The following is a 20,511-nucleotide window of genomic DNA, read 5'->3' as shown; positions in this document are numbered from 1 at the left end:
AAATGTTTTGCACACCCCCATACTGAATGTAACCCGAGACCATGATCTTTTCTCAACCAAACTTAACTGTTTTCTGGGTGTATTTTGGATCCATACGGGCTCCAGTAGGTCTCCTGCAGTATTTGCGGTGGCTGTGGTGTAATTCTACTGAAGATTCATCAGAGAAATCCAGCTTCTGCCACTTTTCCAGCGTCCATCTGTTTAGCAGGCTGTGGGACTTTGCAAATTCCACACGGCTTTTTATTTGCCTTTTGCTTAGTGCTGGCTTCTGGGGACTGATTCAACCATAGAGGCCATTTCGAGACAGAATCCTACCAACTGTTCTAGTTGACACAGGGACTTGAGGTGTCCAGGCCTGTTGGAGCTCTGCTGCGGTTGAAGAGGGGCTTGCTTTGGATTTTGTAACCAACAAGTGTTCCTCCTGAGCAGTTGTCTTGCGGGGTCTGCCGCACCTGGGCTTGTCAAACACATCTCCAGTCTCTACAAATCTTTTTTTAATTCTTTGTACTTGACGCTGAGACACATTAAAGGTGCCAGCCACCTCTGCAGTGGATCTGGTCTTCAGCCTCTTGATAATCCAGGCTTTGGTCGCAGGGTGGATATTTGGCATGTTGTCAAAGCTCAAGTTGCAGTTCAAGTGAAGGTCTGGGCAGCACGGTGGCTTAGTGGCGTGGAGTCCTGGGTTCAATTTCCACCAAGGACAACTTCTGCAAAGAGTTTGAATGTTCTCTCCGTGTCTCCGTGGGTTTCCTCTGGGCACTCCGGTTTCCTCCCACATTCCAAAGACATACTGATAGGGAATTTAGATTGTGAGCCCCATTGGGGACAGCGATGATAATGTCTGTAAAGCGCTGCGGAATATGTTAGCACTATATAAAAATAAAGATTATTATTATAAGGTCTGGGGTGCTGGGTTTCTTTTTATACACACTAATTAGCTGATCATTTACTGAGCACAGGTGAGGATGTAAACTAGGATTGGGTGCATTATATGACCAGGCGACAAAACTTTTGTCTTGCCAAAAACTGACCATTCTGTGTCCATTAACTGATCAATATTTCTGCATTGATGCCAATTTATTTTCTTACCCTAAACCACATTTCGGAGGGTTTCAGCTTTCAAAAGAATAATTTATACAACCAATGGATGAATTTAACGTCAGGTTATAAGCTTTTATTTACATAACATGGATAAGCGACATAACTTCTGTCAGGGAGTGTATATCCCTTTATCCCGGGCTCCATCCTGGTATATATATCTCCTATGCTGATATGCATGTCCCTTATCCTGGGCCACATCCTGGTATGTATGTCCTTTACCCTGGGCACAATCCTGGTATATGGTATGTCCCTTATCCTGGGCCCCATCCTGGTATATATATCTCCCATGCTGGTATGCATGTCCCTTATCCTGGGCCCCATCCTGGCATATCTATCTCCCATGCTGATATGCATGTCCCTTATCCTGGGCCCCATCCTGGTGTATATATATTCTCATGCTGGCATGCATTTTACTTATCCTGGGTCCCATCCTGGTATATACAGTACAGACCAAAAGTTTGGACACACCTTCTCATTTAAGGATTCTTCTTTATTTTCATGACTATGAAAATTGTACATTCACACTGAAGGCATCAAAACTATGAATTAACACATGTGGAATTATATACTTAAAAAAGTGTGAAACAACTGAAATTATGTCTTATATTCTAGGTTCTTCAAAGTAGCCACCTTTTGCTTTGATGACTGCTTTGCCAGGTCATCTGGCGTAGCACCCGCAAACCGGATGGAATAGCATGCCGCTGCAAGATGCTGTGGTAGCCATGCTGGTTCAGTATGCCTTCAATTTTGAATAAATCCCCAACAGTGTCACCAGCAAAGCACCCCCACACCATCATACCTCCTCCTCCATGCTTCACGGTGGGAACCAGGCATGTAGAGTCCATCCGTTCACCTTTTCTGCTAATGTCCATTCCTTGTGTTCTTTAGCCCAAACAAGTCTCTTCTGCTTGTTGCCTGTCCTTAGCAGTGGTTTCCTAGTAGCTATTTTACCATGAAGGCCTGCTGCACAAAGTCTCCTCTTAACAGTTGTTGTAGAGATGTGTCTGCTGCTAGAACTCTGTGTGGCATTGACCTGGTCTCTAATCTGAGCTGCTGTTAACCTGCGATTTCTGAGGCTGGTGACTCGGATAAACTTATCCTCAGAAGCAGAGGTGACTCTTGGTCTTCCTTTCCTCGGACGGTCCTCATGTTAGCCAGTTTCTCTGTAGCGCTTGATGGTTTTTGCCACTGCACTTGGGGACACTTTCAAAGTTTGCCCAATTTTTCAGACAGACAGACCTTCATTTCTTAAAGTAATGATGGCCACTTGATTTTCTTTACTTAGCTGCTTTTTTTTTTTGCCATAATACAAATTCTAACAGTCTATTCAGCAGGACTATCAGCTGTGTATCCACCAGACTTCTGCACAATACAACTGATGGTCCCAACCCCATTTATAAGGCAAGAAATCACACTTATTAAACCTGACAGGGCACACCTGTGAAGTGAAAACCATTCCCGGTGACTACCTCTTGAAGCTCATCAAGAGAATGCCAAGAGTGTGCAAAGCAGTCATCAAAGGAAAAGGTGGCTACTTTGAAGAACCTAGAATATAAGACATAATTTCAGTTGTTTCACACTTTTTTTGTTAAGTATGTAATTCCACATGTCCCTTATCCTGGGCCTCATCCTGGAATATATATTTCCCAATCTCCCATGCTGGAATGCATGTCCCTTATCCTGGGCTCCATCCTGGTATATATATCTCATCCTGGTATGTGTGTTCATTCTGCCGCTGTGCGTTGTAATGCATAGAAAAAATAAACCGTTATACTCATTTTCCCTCTGCTCCCCCGTCATGTGGCGTCCTCTTCTGAAGACAACAGCTGAAATCAGTGTGAAAGTGATGGGAGCGCATGAAGACACTGCCATGTGCCCCTTGTCATGTGCACACCAACGTCAGCTGCTGGCCTCTGACTGGCTGTCAGCATGTGTATATATATATATATATATATAGTTCTGCTGAATGTGCGTCCAAGGACACACATACAGATGAGGTTTGTGAGGGCACTGATGGGCCCCTCACCATCATGGGCCCAGTCATGCCCTGTGCAACTGTGGTCGTTACGCCCCTGGACAAACCTACCACCTAATTCTCTTTATTTCCTATTATTACTACAAACAATTTCAAATGCTGTGTTTTTAAAAGGGTTTTCCATTTTAGGATCCATACATGTTAGAAGGGGCCATTGACAAGAGGAAGATCACAGTTTATCTATTAAGTAATCCCCAACGCAATCCGTGAGGAAACATCAATATCTGTTCAATTCCTCTACAGCGCCACCCCAGGAGAAATGAGGCGTTACAAAGTGCCTACTCAAATCAATATTTATCTGTATGATGCAGGACGATACAGGTCCTCCAGAGCGAGATGTGCGATCTGTAATCGTTCTCCATTCTAGAAGATACTGAACACACACCACCCTCTGATAGGGCATGACTATTAGATCAGTGGGGGCCGACTCTCAGCATCCTCACTGATGAGCTGTATACAGGGGCCGCGATGCTCCTGTGACTGCCCTGTCCCCCTCACTATTAGATCAGTAGGGGCCGACTCTCAGCATCCTCACTAATCAGCTGTATGCAGGGGCTGCGATGTTCCTATGACTGCCATGTCCCCCTCACTATTAGATCAGTGGGGGCCAACTCTCAGCATCCTCACTGATGAGCTATATGCAGGGGCCACGATGCTCCTGTCACTGACATGTCCCCCTCAGTATTAGATCACTAGGGGCCGACTCTCAGCATCCCCACTGATGAGCTGTATGCAGAGGCCGCGATGCTCCTGTCACTGACATGTCCCCCTCACTATTAGATCAGTGGGGGCCGACTCTCAGCATCCTCACTGATGAGCTATATGCAGGGGCCACGATGCTCCTGTCACTGACATGTCCCCCTCAGTATTAGATCACTAGGGGCCGACTCTCAGCATCCCCACTGATGAGCTGTATGCAGGGGCCGCGATGCTCCTGTGACTGCCATGTCCCCTTCACTATTAGATCAGTAGGGGCCGACTCTCAGCATCCTCACTGATGAGCTGTATACAAGGGCCGCGATGCTCCTGTGACTGCCATGTCCCCTTCACTATTAGATCAGTAGGGGCCGACTCTCAGCATCCCCACTGATGAGCTGTATGCAGGGGCCGCGATGCTCCTGTGACTGCCATGTTCCCTTCACTATTAGATCAGTAGGGGCCGACTCTCAGCATCCTCACTGATGAGCTGTATGCAGGGGCCGCGATGCTTTTGTGACTGCCATGTCCCCCTCACTATTAGATCACTAGGGGCCGACTCTCAGCATCCTCACTGATGAGCTGTATGCAGGGGCCGCGATGCTCCTGTGACTGCCATGTCCCCCTCACTATTAGATCAGTAGGGGCCGACTCTCAGCATCCTCACTGATGAGCTGTATACAAGGGCCGCGATGCTCCTGTGACTGCCATGTCCCCCTCACTATTAGATCAGTAGGGGCCGACTCTCAGCATCCTCACTGATGAGCTGTATGCAGGGGCCGCGATGCTCCTGTGACTGCCCTGTCCCCCTCACTATTAGATCAGTAGGGGCCGACTCTCAGCATCCTCACTAATCAGCTGTATGCAGGGGCTGCGATGTTCCTATGACTGCCATGTCCCCCTCACTATTAGATCAGTGGGGGCCGACTCTCAGCATCCTCACTGATGAGCTGTATGCAGGGGCCGCGATGCTCCTGTCACTGACATGTCCCCCTCACTATTAGATCAGTAGGGGCCGACTCTCAGCATCCTCACTGATGAGCTGTATACAAGGGCCGCGATGCTCCTGTGACTGCCATGTCCCCCTCACTATTAGATCAGTAGGGGCCGACTCTCAGCATCCTCACTGATGAGCTGTATGCAGGGGCCGCGATGCTCCTGTGACTGCCATGTCCCCCTCACTATTAGATCACTAGGGGCCGACTCTCAGCATTCCCACTGATGAGCTGTATGCAGGGGCCGCGATGCTCCCGTCACATCCATGTCCCCCTCACTATTAGATCAGTGGGGGCCGACTCTCAGCATCCCCACTGATGAGCTGTATGCAGGGGCCGCGATGCTCCCGTCACTGCCATGTCCCCCTCACTATTAGATCACTAGGGGCCGACTCTCAGCATCCTCACTGATGAGCTGTATGCAGGGGCCGCGATGCTCCTGTGACTGCCATGTCCCCCTCACTATTAGATCACTAGGGGCCGACTCTCAGCATCCTCACTGATGAGCTGTATGCAGGGGCCGCGATGCTCCTGTGACTGCCATGTCCCCCTCACTATTAGATCACTAGGGGCCGACTCTCAGCATCCCCACTGATGAGCTGTATGCAGGGGCCGCGATGCTCCTGTGACTGCCATGTCCCCCTCACTATTAGATCAGTAGGGGCCGACTCTCAGCATCCTCACTGATGAGCTGTATACAAGGGCCGCGATGCTCCTGTGACTGCCATGTCCCCCTCACTATTAGATCAGTAGGGGCTGACTCTCAGCATCCTCACTGATGAGCTGTATGCAGGGGCCGCGATGCTCCTATGACTGCCATGTCCCCCTCACTATTAGATCACTAGGGGCCGACTCTCAGCATCCCCACTGATGAGCTGTATGCAGGGGCCGCGATGCTCCCGTCACATCCATGTCCCCCTCACTATTAGATCAGTGGGGGCCGACTCTCAGCATCCCCACTGATGAGCTGTATGCAGGGGCCGCGATGCTCCCGTCACTGCCATGTCCCCTTCCCTGTTCGCACTGCTCTTTGCTGGATAATGCTGTACTTGGTATTGCAGTTCTGTCCTATTCACTTGAAGTGAAGCTCCATCTTTTATCATTACGTTGCTTTAGGTCCAACATTTTTTGCCAATTTCCATTTTAATATATTTTTAATGTAGATGGTTCTCCATTTTTCTAACACAGAGTCCTATGCTGACTGCCTGCGGTTGCCACCGGCGGCAGTTTGCTGCATGCTGTGGTATAATTGAGTTCAATGTGTATCAGTATGGTGTCATCCCCTCATAGCGGCAGCCGCAGGCAGTCAGCGTGTTCTCTTTTAAAGCTCTATTAAAGCACAGTACTGTGAAAGTTTTTCTAAATCAGTATATTAGTGCCTCTTGCATCATAGCTGCACTAAGGATTGGCTAAAGTCTGCGTTATGTCAGCACTTCAAGGAGTTGCCCAGGAAAAATTAAAATTAATAAACAATTCCTCTTGGTCTCCGTGCCAGTCTTTGTTAACTTTGCTGCTGCGATCATGGGCTGTATGGACCACTGCAGCCAATCCTTGGTCATGACAGTTCTATGTCGTACACATAGACATCGCTTTGAGGCTAATTGGCCAAGCAATTATATAGCATTGCATCAAAGCAAATATAGACCCTCGGGATTGATGAGGCGCTGGGAAAAGCAAGAGATTTGCTGCGAAGATTTTGGAGCTGCTAAGAATTAGATACTGCAACTAGTGAAACCGCATTGATTCATACCTTTCTTTTCCATCCGTTTCATGTCCATGAGCTTATCTACATTGTTTGGATCATTGAGCCACAGCTGCATTCGTACAAATGGCTCTCTTCCTTTTAAACTTAGTTTATGCCAGGGCTTTGGTCTGGCCAGCAAATCAGAGACTGAGCCTTGAGTTAAGCCAAGAATGGTCTCTCCAAACAGTCGCTGACCTAAACAGAGGAAGACATGGCAAATAGATGAATATTGCGATCCTACGACTGTATGAAAGGAAATCAACGACTTCTCATTCCCTGCACCGCTTTCTGAACAGCTTTGTATACCTAAATTATTGTCCGTTAAAACCTCCTTCACCCTCTTGGTGATGCCATAGGTGTCCAGCTCTGAGGACATGGCCACCAGCTCTTGGATGCTTAGTGCGGAATGGCCGGGGAATGGAAGTGGCGTTGCTGGTTGGGAGTCACCACCTGTGGCATCACTTGATTCCTGCGCCTCGCCTTCTTTGCAGGTGTCAATTGTGGGGCACGGCTGTTGCACCAGTTCTGTCAGGCTCTTCACCGATTCACTGGAGCTCATTGGAGACTCTGGAGCGGGACTGCAGCTGGTCGAGCTTTTTGGAGTGTTTTCTATAACAATATAATAATTGCATATCATTTACTTTAAGATGCAGATGAAAAAGAACAGTTATTAAAAGATTTCTTTTTTTTATCTTCCCCAAAGCTGGGGAACGTGACGTCAGAAAATGACCTATTTTTTAAATCAAGTTTTTATGCTAAATGTATTTAAAGCACCACTCCAGCGGATTTTGTAATTTAAAGGGAACCTGTCTCTCATTTTCCGCATATAAGCTGCGGCCACCGCCATTAGGGGCTTATCTACAGTATTCTGTAATGCTATAGATAAGCCCCCGATGTATCCTGAAAGATAAGAAAAACAGGTTAGATTATACTCACCCAGGGGCGGTCTCGGTCCGGTTCTGGTCCGATGGGCATCACAGGTCCGGGTCCGGCGCCTCCTATCTTCATACGATGACGTCCTCTTCCTTGCTTCCGGTCACAGGCACTGGGCCTCTCTGACCTTTCCCGGCACCTGCGCACTGCAGTACTTTGCTCTGCCCTCAACAGGGCAAATCAGTACGCCTGCACAGAAGCCGCAACAGAAGCAAGGAAGAGGATGTCATCATATGAAGATGGGAAACGCTGGACCTGGACCTGCGACACCCATCGGATCGGACCGGACCGCCCCCCAGGTGAGTATAATCTAACTTGTTTTTCTTATCTTTCAGGTTACATTGGGGGCTTATCTACAGCATTACAGAATGTTGTATATAAGCCCCTAATGGCGGTGGCCGCAGCTTATATGCGAAAAATGAGGTGACAGATTGCTTTTAAAGCACCACTCCAGCTGCTTTTGTATTTTTAATTATCTTACTGCTGGAGTGGTGCCACCGATCTAAGTTCCCTCCTGCCCTTAGTCTCATACTTACCAGCCACAGCCTTGATCTGCTATCAGCCCTGCTGATGGTGGCATGGGACCGGAGCAGCACTGGGAAGAACTGAAGACTATGGCTGGGAAGTATAAAACTAGGGTCAGGGAACGTAGATTAATGGAACCACTCCACCATCAAAATTAAAAAGAAAAAAAAAATCTGGAGTAGTGCCATCAATCTAAGTTCCCTCCTGCCCCTAGTCTCATACTTGCCAGCCACCGACTTGATCTGTTATCAGCTCTGCTGTAGCCGGTCTTCTGCCGAGTCGCTCCAGTGTTTGATGGGCGAGCCAAAAATCACAGCTCAATGTAAGTCTATGAGAGTCAGAACGAGGCCAAAACGGGGATCCCATAGACTTGCACAGAGAGCTGGTGACCCTTACCTCTGACTTCTGGTCAGTTAGAAGTTGCGGTCACAAGATGGCAGACCGGGACCGGAGCAGTTCCAGGGTGAGCCGAAGACGGTGGCTGGTAAGTATAATACTAGGGTCAGGAAACTTAGATTAATGGCACCACTCCAGCACCGAAATGAAAAAAAAAAATCTGGAGTGGTGCTTAAAAAAAAAAAAAGAAAAAAGAAAAAAAAAAAGAAAACGGTTGATAATGTTTTTTTTTTTCAGTTTTCCATATCATGTCCATGCAACAAAAAAATTAGAAATATTGTCATTTTCACATTGACAAATAGGCCTAATACTACACTTGTATTGTCGGTGATGATAATGAAACTGCTGAAAAGTCTGTACAGAACAGGAAGTATAAGGAAAAGTAACACCTTGTCATACATTGTGAAGGCAGGGTGGGCACTAATGTCCATGACCTCTGTCCGGATCAGAGCATGCCTAGTTAAGACATTCAATAGATGCTAATGTCCTAGTGAAAAAAGGGATGTAGGAGTCTAACGTTAGGCCTAGTGGTCAGTGTGAAAAAGGGCAAGAGATAGATAGCTAGATAGATAGATTTATAGATAGAGGTATGAAAAATGTAAAAAAAAAACAAACAAAAAAAAAAACAACATTATCAAAAATGTTTAAAAAATAAATTTTACATGAAACACCCGATTTAAACAATAAGTCATTTTCTGATGACACTTTCCCTTTAAATTCATAAACTGCATGTCATTTTCTAGTACAGCAAATAATTTTCAAATAGCTGAAAATAAAATATCTTAAAGGGACTGTAACATATTACATTTTATTTAATTAGATTTGAGAGTATATATAATATATGATGAATTTTGTATATTGGAGACATACACCTCGCTGCTGGGAGGGTGCTATGGCAGCTGAAATAAATGAATGGGAGGTAAATTACAGAGAAATGTCAGATTACAGTCTCCATAAAGTGATGGCGTGCAGCCTTTACCATGGAGGAGCTGTATACAGAGGGCTCTGTGTACACAGTGTTGTGTTCCTATCCTATCTAGGCCCCAGCAGAACATTATAGATGTTAGTAATTGGCCTAACCTCTAATAGTAATAAAATGACCGTCCTGTACATACAAAGATGACAAAGGAACTAGAGAACAGGAATTATCAGCACATTGCGATTTCTCTAAAGGTCAGTGTGAACCTGCAATACTTGAAGATTTTGACACAACACTAAGAAAGAAATAAAACTTTTTTAACTGCGAATATAATAAAGACCTGATGTACCGTACACACTCGAGTATAAGCCGAGATTTTAAGCCCAAAAAAATGGGCCGAAAGTGCCCCTCTCGGCTTATACTCGAGTCATGGAAGGCGGGGGGGTCGGCCGGTGAGGGGGAGCGACGCCTGTCAAATACTCACCTGCTCCCGGCGCTCCTGACGCGGTCCCTGCATGTCCCGCGGTGTTCGGCACGGCAGCTTCAAGTTCTTCCCCTCTTCAGCGGTCACGTGGTACCGCTCATTAAAGTTATGAATATGGACTCCACTCCCACAGGGTTGGAGCCGCATATTCATTACTGTAATGAGCGGTACCATGTGACCGCTCATTACAAGAAGAAGCTGCTGCGCCGAACACCGTGGGACATGCAGGGACCGCGTCAGGAACGCCGGGAGCAGGTGAGTATTTCATATTTACCTTCCCTCGCTCCACCGACGCTCCATCTTCCCGTCCTCTTGCTGTGACTGTTCAGGTCAGAGGGCGCGATGACGTATTAGTGTGCGCGCCGCCCTCTGCCTGAACAGTCAGTGCGGAGAGACGGGACGCTGAGGGGCAGCGACGAGAGGCGAGTATGTAATTTTTTTTTTCTAGTGCAGCAGCATTACATGTGGCACAATGCTATATGGAGCGTCTATGGGGCCATAAAGAACTGCATGGAGCATTATATGGGGCATCTATGGGGCCATAACTGCATGGAGCATTATATGGGGCATCTATGGGGCCATAACTGCATGGAGCATTATATGGGGCATCTATGGGGCTATAACTGCATGGAGCATTATATGGGGCATCTATGGGGCCATAACTGCATGGAGCATTATATGGAGCATTACATGGGGCCATAAAGAACTGCATGGAGCATTATATGGAGCATCTATGGGGCCATAAAGAACTGCATGGAGCATTATATGGGGCATCTATGGGGCCATAAAGAACTGCATGGAGCATTATATGAGGCATCTATGGGGCCATAAAGAACTGCATGGAGCATTATATGGAGCATATTTGTATATGGAGCATCTTATGGGGCCATAATGAACTGTATGGAGCATTATATGGGGCTCCTGACTCAATATGGATATTCAAAAACACTTAACCTACTGATGTCTCAATTAATTTTACTGTTATTGGTATCTATTTTTATTTTTGACATTTACCGGTAGCTGCTGCATTTTCCACCCTAGGCTTATATTTGAGTCAATAAGTTTTCCCAGTTTTTTGTTGCAAAATTAGGGGTGTCAGCTTATACTCGGGTCGGCTTATACTCGAGTATATACGGTAAATAATTTTCTGACAATACAATGCACAGGAGGCACATAAAGGTATGCTAGCATCTTGGATTACCCAGCATCTTTCTAATTTTTACATTGTATTTAACCAAAATCTTGACCTAGTACAGTTTTCTCATCAGCCACTATCTAATTATTCATATTGTTTATGAATAATTAGATCAGGGCAATATTCAATAATATACAATATCTGATAATGTCAGAAATGGCTTAACTCTGCCAAAACGACAGAAAAACTCCCATCTACTATAGAGTTGTCTATGGGTCACTTCCGTCTGTCCTTCTGTCTGTCACGGATATTCATTGTTCGCGGCCTCTGTCTGTCATGGAAATCCAAGTCGCTGACTGGTCGTGGCAAAACACCCACGACCAATCAGCAACGGCCATAGTCTGGCAGCGAAATGGCCGCTGCTTTACTGCCCTGCAGTCAGCGCTGAGTGCTCACACAGGGTTAATGGCAGCGTTAACGGACTGCGGTGTAACGCACTCCGTTAACGCAGCTATTAACCCTGTGTGACCAACTTTTTACTATTGATGCTGCGTATGCAGCATCAATAGTAAAAAGATCTAATGTTACAAATAATAATAATAAAAAAAAGTTTATTCTCACCATCCGACGTCACGCGCTGTCCTCGGCAGTGCAAGCGGCAGGTTCTGGTGCAAAGGATGCTATGCGAGAAGGACCTGCCATGACGTCAAGGTCATGTGACCGCGACGTCATCACAGGTCCTGCGCGCATACCAACCCTGGGACCAGAAGCTGCCGCGTGCACCGAACACAGGCGCCAGGACTTCAAGGGGCCTTCGGAAGGTGAGTATATGTTTATTTTTTATTTTAAGTCTTTTTTAACCATGCATATAGTGCCCACATTGCTATATACTATGCGGGCTGTGTTACATACTGCGTGGGCTCTGTTATATACTACATCTCTGTGCTATATACTATGTAGCTGGGCAATATACAACGTGACTGTGCAATATACTACGTGACTGTCCAATATACTACGTGCTCTGTGTTATATACTACGTAGCAGTGCATTATACTATGTGGCTGTGTCGGTTCTGTTATATACTACGTCGACTGCAATATACTACGTGGCTCTGTTATATACTACGTGGCTGGGCAATATACTACGTAGCTATGCAATATACTATGTGCCTCTACAATATACTATGTGGCTATGTTATATACTACTCGGCTCTGCTATATACTACGTCGCTGACCAATATACTACATAGCCCTGCAATACACTACGTAGCTGTGCAATACACTACGTGACTGTGTTATATACTACGTGGCTGTGCAATATACTACGTGCCTGTGCAATATACTACGTGGCTCTACAATATACTACGTGGCTATGTTATATACTACGTGGCTCTGCTATATACTACGTGGCTGACCAATATACTATGTACCTGTGCAATACACTACGTAGCTCTGTTATATACTACATAGCTATGTTATATACTACGTCGGTTGTGTTATATACTACGTCACTGTGCAATATAGTACGTAGCCTGTGCTATATACTACCTACATATTCTAGAATACCCGATACGTTAGAATCGGGCCACCATCTAGTAAATATATTAAAAAAATAGAAAAATTAGAGTCATGGAATCTGTCTTCAAAATATGTAGAAAATTATATATTTATATATCGACATCAAGTATAAAGAGTGCTAAAATCTTTAGATACATGTATGTATAGATATTACATGGGTACAATCACTATGAAGGACACTGGTAAAGATAGTCCAGGAGACAACACTAAACTAAAAAGCATACGACCGGAGGAATCAAATTCTTAGAAAGATGGACCATTATTAAATAATGTGTAGAGGCCTTTACAAGATTGATCCTCTTCCATGTGGGTCACAGATGTCAGCAGACTGCCAGCCCCTACGTGTGTTTTGCTAGGCTTCTTCAGGGGGCCGCCTGAAGAAGCCTACGCGAAACGCGCATAGGGCCTATGCTGTACTGTGCACCTCTGTATACCATACACACAAGTACGAATGATTGTGAGCAGAAAAACTGGAGAAATTCTGGACCTGGAGATGCGGATATTCCCCTTAAAGAAAGCATTGTTTGTGGTCAATTTTCAGAGCCGAGATTATAGATTAATTCTACGTTATATTGCTTTTTAACGAGAAAGAACGAGTGTTCAGTTGTAGACTAAAAGATGCTGAACACCGAGCCAAGTTTAGAAACTACTTACCATAAATAATAATACAAAAAAAAGTATTCAGTGGCATGGGACATGACTAGTAACTCTCCACGCCTGCCATAGGGATCTAGTAAGAATCCGTCATTGTGGTAGAGTTAAGGCTGCCAACTACAAATCTACTAAAAATAGGAAGTTACTGAATCTAGAGGTTACAACAAATTGTGATGAATGGGAGAAATACGCAATCAGGGTGATCACTAAACTCATCATGCAAGGTATGACTTGTGGGACCGGTTTATAAAAGGCTCAGGTATTTGGTAATGATAGAAACTACGGTAGGTTTTTGTCTCCTATGGGGCCCTCGTTATTTGTGGTGGTCGCTGTCTCACATACGGCAGTGGTGGAGCTTTATTATAAGGCACATGCAGCTGCCGGGAGGCCCACACAACATATATCCAACATCTATTCTGCCTGCATAGTGGAAGCCAACACACTACGACACTCACCAGACACACTGTGCGCTCGTCTATATCTACCAATGTACGGCTACACTGCTCAGTAATGTCCTCCATGCTGCTCTCTGCTTCTGAGTCAGTGCTACATAGAGACAGGAGAGCAGGAATGCCTAATGTCTCAGTATACCCTAGCAACTAGCCTCTACCCACTAGCTAAGGCTACTTTCACACTAGTGTCGGACGACGCACGACGAATTGCGTCGTTGCGACGTACCGACGCTAGCAGTGAATGCGCCGAACAACGGGGGCAGCGGATGCTGTTTTTCAACGCATCTGCTGCCCCATTGTGAGGTGCGGGGAGGAGGGGGCGGAGTTCCGCATGTGTGGTCGGAAAAGACGGGAACGATGCACCAAAAAACATTACAAGCAACGTTTTTTGGTGGCGACGGTCCGACGCAACACGACGTGTCGCACTGCTTCGCTAATGCAAGTCAATGGAGAAAAAACGCATCCTGCAAGCACTTTTGCAGGATACGTTTTTTCTACAAAACGACGCATAGCGACCTGCAGTGCACGACGCTAGTGTGAAAGTAGCCTAAGAGACGACTGATTACAAAAGATGGAGCCAGCAGAGGGAAAAACCAAGGGAAATCCCAGGTACATTTGAAAGAGAAAATGGTATAGATATAGTGGTAATCTGCAGGAAAATAGAGTTTAAATCACGTCTGCGTCCGGAAGGGTTAATGGAAATGTAACTAAAGGGAGAACATTAAGCTTTCTCCTGGCAGCCGCTCACTTCCAGTCATCAGCATGGTGCAGAGAGAAGTAACAGTCACCGCTGAAGACAATCACTCCCCTGACAGCCTGCCCTGCACACACATGGGACTGTTAGCACAGAATGACTGTGCAACCCAAGAATAGGTGCTCTGTGCATCATGGCGGGGCCACACATTTAACAACGTCTTCCCACCTGCTTGTTTTCCCTCTATACCAACCCCCATCTTTGATTGACAGCTCTGACTTTATAGAACTCGAGAAGGGAGGAGATAGATTGGAAAACAAGCAGGTGGGAAGGTGTATGTAAATGCTTGGCCCCTCTGTGATGCACTGAGCGCCTGTGCTTGGTTTGAACAGTCATTCTGTGCTGACAGTCCTTATAATCAGTGTATTGGGGTGATTAATGCATACACAGCATATTAAGCGGTGACTGTTACAGCTCCCTGCTCCGCCCTCATGACTGCAAGCAAGAGGCAGTAGGAAGGATAAACTTATGTTCTTCCTGTATCCACTGTTCCCCATGCATATTACCCCTAAATCTGCAGGTAAAGTTATTTTGGAGCTGTCAGGGTGCCTTTAATTAATCCTTAACAAGGATAAACTAAAGGTACCGTCACACTCAGCGACGCTGCGGCGATATAGACAACGAGCCGACCTAAACTAGATCGCTGGAGCGTCGCTGTTTAGGTCGCTGTAGAGACGTCAAACACAGCAGCTCCAGAACGATGCAGGAGCGATCCAGTGACGTAACGGCGACTCACTTATCGTTCTCGCTGGTTGTTAGCTCCATTACATCCATTGTTATCGTCGTTGCTTTTGATGTCAAACACGACGATACACGCCGACCTGGCGACGAAATAAAGTTCTGGACTTCTAGCTCCGACCAGCGATGGCACAGCGGGATCCAGATCGCTGCTGCGTGTCAAACACAACGAGATCGCTATCCAGGACGCTGCAACGTCACGGATTGTTGTCGTTCTCGTTGCAAAGTTGCTGAGTGTGACGGTACCTTTAGAGTGGATTACTAATGGCAGAAATCAGATAACAACTGTTTGGTATAATTAAATGATATAATGTAATTATGTCACCTTGATACAACAATTAGCCCTACTATCCATGCTGATAATGAGCACACAAAAACAGCACAGAAATATCCGTAAAAGAGGAGTTTAGAATATAGCGATATGTAGAAATGCACAAATATATATATGTATGTACAATATGTATATATTTATATTCACGGCTTTTATCACGCGACCCTCTTCTGATAAATCCGGCAGCATCTCTTCTCTAAACCCTAAGGTCACTATACACAGAATATATAATCTAGCAAATGTTATTTCTGTATTGCAGGCAGCTGAGAAACAGTACTGTAAATTTGCCCAGATTCAGCCAAGCGCAGGAGTAAATTGGCAGGTCATCCATCTTGCTCACTGTACACTGTCAGGGATGCTATGAATTCCCTACATGATTAACAGACTTCTTCTTGGGCCTGCGTCCTTTAACCTACAGCAAGGTCGACATTATGGCTGCCCGCCTGATAAAGTGAGCTGAGCTTATCTTAAGTTTTGCTCAAATTTTGTTCCCTGAATCAGCCTAAACAAAACTTACAGAGCGGCAAGATTAATTACTCCACCATAGTGCTCTGCACCACACCGAGGGCGCATGTCCCTGGTACATAGGGAAAGGACGGGGAGAGAGCTCAGATATTATTAACATTATAATAAACCTTGACTGTAAAGATCTTATGAAACGGACATTGTAACAAATAAATAAATATAATATCAGTTTTTACATAGGACTGCAGGTAGATCATCCCAGTGCACACACAATGCAGCCCCGATCGGCTCTGCTACACGACCAGTGACTAAGCTCAGTGACATCAGATGGATACATGGATTTGGCAGGGAATTGACCTTAAATTACAGTTATAATGATAATCGTTGCATTTGTGCTAGTGACGGATCATTAGCGATCAATCAACATTGTTAACACGTGTATTGGACTTGTCAGATTTTCATTGATTGTCATTACGGGGGGTAAGATACTGGTCCATTAAGCATACTGGTGGCTGATTCAGTCACTGATCAGGCATGCTAAGAAGAGTTTGTATTGTTACAAACCCTCATTTCATTTATGGGACACTTGGTAATTGTTATGTGACCCGGACAATACAGGCTTGGTAATCAATGCTGAACAATAGTAGTTCTGCTCAGCTGAACCGGACCGCCTACATTCTGACTTACACTCACAGACGGGGGACACATTTATGAATACTGTCCTAAATGTGCAACCATAAAACTAGGCATCATCAGCAGATTATATAGATTTACTGCGAACTGTATTCCTTACACCATTCCCAAACCGCAAACTGAAAAATACAAATTCTAAGTTACCTCCATGGGACTTCACGCGACCCCCAACATCTCAGTATGTCTGCTTATGAGCTAACAAATGAAAAACGCTCTCTGAGCCCGTAAACATTGAGTACAGGAATTCTGAAGCTGCCACATAGACTATACCTATAACTCTGAGGCGCTCAGCACACATCTTGATCAAATTGTGTGTTCCCATCTGACCTCAAAGTGGCAACCTCTTTAGCTGGGAACCTAACCTACACTTTTTTCAACCCTGACACTTCTCAAAACTTAGATTTTGTTAGGAATTTTCTCATGATCTTTCTCAAACTCTTATGTTCATATGAGCGACATAAATGGTTTGTGTATAAGAATCGCCTCAGCTCATCCGGCTTCACCACTACTCAGCGAGTCAACCATCAACTGCTTCTCCTGCAAATGCAAGAGCTGACTTCAAGGACAGCGAGTGTCATGTATCAAACACCACTGAGGAGAAAGCAAATGCGCATCCTGCTTCTGGAGCCTGCAGCGGAGTCAATTAGAAGGAACTTGTTAATTTAGAACTTTCACATTTGACATGATGTGTTTGCCGTGAGGTTTAATACAGTGGAGACCCATTGGGGATTTTTGCTTTGAAAAATTAAACATAAAAAGAGCAACAGAGTTCCAAGATTGAACATTTAGGAGCCTGTGACAAGCAACAGACTACAGAACTGACAAAGAGGAAAGCGTCACATAAAGGATCCTATAGTCCGAGTATGGCATTGTTCATTAAGTGGATCCTGGCAGGTTACTACAGAAAGAAATGCACCTATCCTTCTCTGGACATAGGCACTTACTTTAAACCAGTGATGTCATCACTTAAAGCAATGTTTATAGCTAGTGATGTCATCACTTACAGTAATTGTGAAGATCTGAGGTTGGGGGTTGTAATAATCACCTAGGCAGGTTAGCGATGCAACTATTTTTTATTCCTTATGTCCATTGTTTTACAACAACTCCGAGTAGATTGCCAAAATATATTACCCCTCAGTCCACAGGGTCTGGTAGTTGCACTGCCCCCATACCAGGCGATACTCACTGTCTCCCAACTTTTGGTAGGCCCACAGAATTCGTATCTTCCGCCAGTATAGACTGTAGTCACAGTCCACGCTCCTCCAGACATGACCATAACACATGTATCCAGCTCCAGCCAGCAGCAACAGTCCTTAAGATAGTTCCTCAAATCCAGATGACAGAACCCACGTGTCATGATCCAGTTTTGGATTGATGGCAGCTCTGGTTCCACACAGTTTAAAACTTTTTATGTCAGTTTCTTTTCCCTGCTGGCAAACTGATGTTACTGCAGTGCTGCTGAGTCAGCTGATGCAGGTGGTGACCACTCCCACCATCCTTTAAAAGGTCACCTGATGCATCAGCTGACTGTTGGTGATAGAGCAATCTTCAGTGACCAAGCCTGAGTGAGGAGCTCTCTGGGTGCAGTGGTGCTTCTGCTGGGTTCATTATTCCGGTCGCCTTTATTCTGCTGTGTGGTGCTTTGCAGCAGAGAAAGCTAAGTGTTTTTTTCCTCGTCCATTTTGTGTTTGTCACTATTCCCGTGTGTTAATATCTGCAGTGGTGCGGCTAGTGTCCGTCGCCGGCCAGTACACTAGCCAGGACAGAGTTAGGGATGAGGTATACCAACGGCGACGGGGGTGGGGGAAGGACCCGCATAGGGCGTTAGGGAAGAGTAGGGACAGGCTCAGGTTTCAGCTCAGGTGGTGACCATTCCCTCACTCCCTATTGGTAGTGCCTTCCTCTCCCCTATACCATCCCTGTTGTATATGTATTGTGCCGTTAGCTGACCGACCACCCATTGGGTCGAGTCACACCGTGACACCACGGCTGTAGCACGTGTATCCAGCCCAGGTGGCAATCAATCTCCAAACTCCATAGGCCATCCATACATGGGCACCAGTACCTCCAACAGATCCTCACCCCTTGAGGTCTCTGCACCAACTCACTCACTAAACATGTGGCTTATTGTTCTCCCTCTCCTGGGATCAGCCCCTTGAATGAGCAGAAGTGTTCACACCCTTCCCTCCCAAGCTAACTGCATTGGTGGAGGCATTTTCCTCAGGCCAAACGCATGACTTGGGACTGCATGTCAGACCCTATAGTTAATAATGTGATCACTTACAGCAATGTTTAGGTTTAGAGCTAATGATGTGATCACTTACAGCAATGATTATTTTTGTAGCTAGTGATCTCATCATTTACAGCAATGTACAGTGGTGTGGAAAATGTTTACACCAATGCTGCAAAAATGAGTGGGACAAAATTCCTCCAGAGCGTTGTAAAAGACTCATTGCCGTTTCATTATTGGAAACTCTTGATTGCAGTTGTTGCTGCTAAGGATGGCCCAATCAGTTATTAGGTTTAGGGGGCAATCACATTTTCACACAGGGCTCTGTAGGTTTGGATTTCTTTTTCCCTTAAAAATAAAAAGCTTTATTTAAAAACTGCATTTTGTGTTTACTTGTTTTATCTTTGTCTAATATTGAAATTTGTTTGGTGATCTGAAACATTAAGTGTGACAAACCTGCAAAAGAATAGGAAATCAGGAAGGGGAAAACACTTTCACACCACTGTGTATGTTTGCAGCTAGTGATGTCATTTTTATGCCCATGCCTCATTGTGAAAGCATATATGCAGTGTAATATCAGATATTTCAATTAAAGGGAACAACACTACTGTATTTTCTATTGCAAATTTAGTGCCAACACTAAAAAAACCCCTATATATTACATATACCTGTATTTATCTCTCTGTATATATTCTGCCAAAAATATTACAATTATTATTATTTTTTTACTTTGAAACCTGACTATAGTCTAGTGTTCCCAGATACCTACTAATACATAAAAAACATCTATTTCTCTGCATACACTACAGAGCATTGTCAGGCAGATTTGCCACTACAGACTCCAGGAAAGCTGGGTGCGGTAAGGCAGCCATACTGGAGACACATGCACAATGCATTTCTTTCCATTAAAGATAAATAATAGCAAAGCTCCTATTAAGGGGATAACGTTATCGGGAATTTTATAAAGAAAACCGTATTGTAATTTTTAGAAACAAATCTTCCATTTATCAGATCCTTCTTTTAAATTTCCAGACACAGACCTCAATTCTCAGTAATAATAACCTAAATTCCATTTAGTGTTTATTTGAGCAGTCAGGATAAAGTCATTTCTTATTATCTCCCCGCTGTGTAAAAAACAGCTTGAAGGTAGGAAGTCAGCAAGCATTTTCACCAAAAAGTAATTATTGTAAGTGACATTTTTACTGCTGGCGTGCCATAAGGCGTACTGTGCATTCAGAAGGACAAGTTGCTGAAATGAAATGGCAGGGTGCTCTGTGACATTTTGACAAGAACCCAAACATTATTTATCTGATGACTGGTCTGATACTCTTCCTTACAATACGACCATGGGAAGGACATACTAAAAACCGTCTAATTCTCGCTGGCACTCCGGACGTACATAGAGCTACGCATAATGTTATTTTACAAGAGTGACAGGGGCAGATTATACATCATTTAGTGGCATGAGATTTCGGAACGGGCAACAGGGTTTGAAAAGAGAGATGAAGAGTGCCGAGAAAAATCTCAGTGTTTATCAAAACGGCACTAATGCCTGGTATCATAGGGAGGATACAGTAATATCTAAGCCATACACAAAGACGTGAACAGGAGCAGCACCATGTCTAAGAAAGTAGGCATTAATGCGGCTGTCGGG

At 45.0% G+C, this 20,511-nt stretch overlaps 1 protein-coding gene across 3 annotated transcripts in view; it reads right to left on the bottom strand.

Moving 5' to 3' along the window:
- Nucleotides 1–20,511, bottom strand: part of CUX1 (cut like homeobox 1) — a 447,664-nt gene that overhangs the window by 100,850 nt on the left and 326,303 nt on the right. For 2 of the 3 annotated variants that reach the window (XM_077294435.1, XM_077294436.1), the window contains 2 exons: nt 6,878–7,180; nt 6,578–6,766 (listed from right to left, as the gene is read on the bottom strand). The exons of the other annotated variant lie outside the window; for it this stretch is intronic. In XM_077294435.1, the coding sequence (XP_077150550.1) occupies nt 6,578–6,766; nt 6,878–7,180 (492 nt within the window). The remainder of the gene's footprint in view (nt 1–6,577; nt 6,767–6,877; nt 7,181–20,511) is intronic. 3 annotated transcript variants of the gene reach the window in all.

The sequence above is a fragment of the Ranitomeya variabilis genome, chromosome 3 (genome assembly GCF_051348905.1).
Source record: "Ranitomeya variabilis isolate aRanVar5 chromosome 3, aRanVar5.hap1, whole genome shotgun sequence".
Classification (NCBI taxonomy): Eukaryota; Metazoa; Chordata; class Amphibia; order Anura; family Dendrobatidae; genus Ranitomeya; species Ranitomeya variabilis.
The sequence above is the reverse complement of the archived record's forward strand: the minus strand, read 5'-3'. Positions and strand labels throughout refer to the sequence as shown.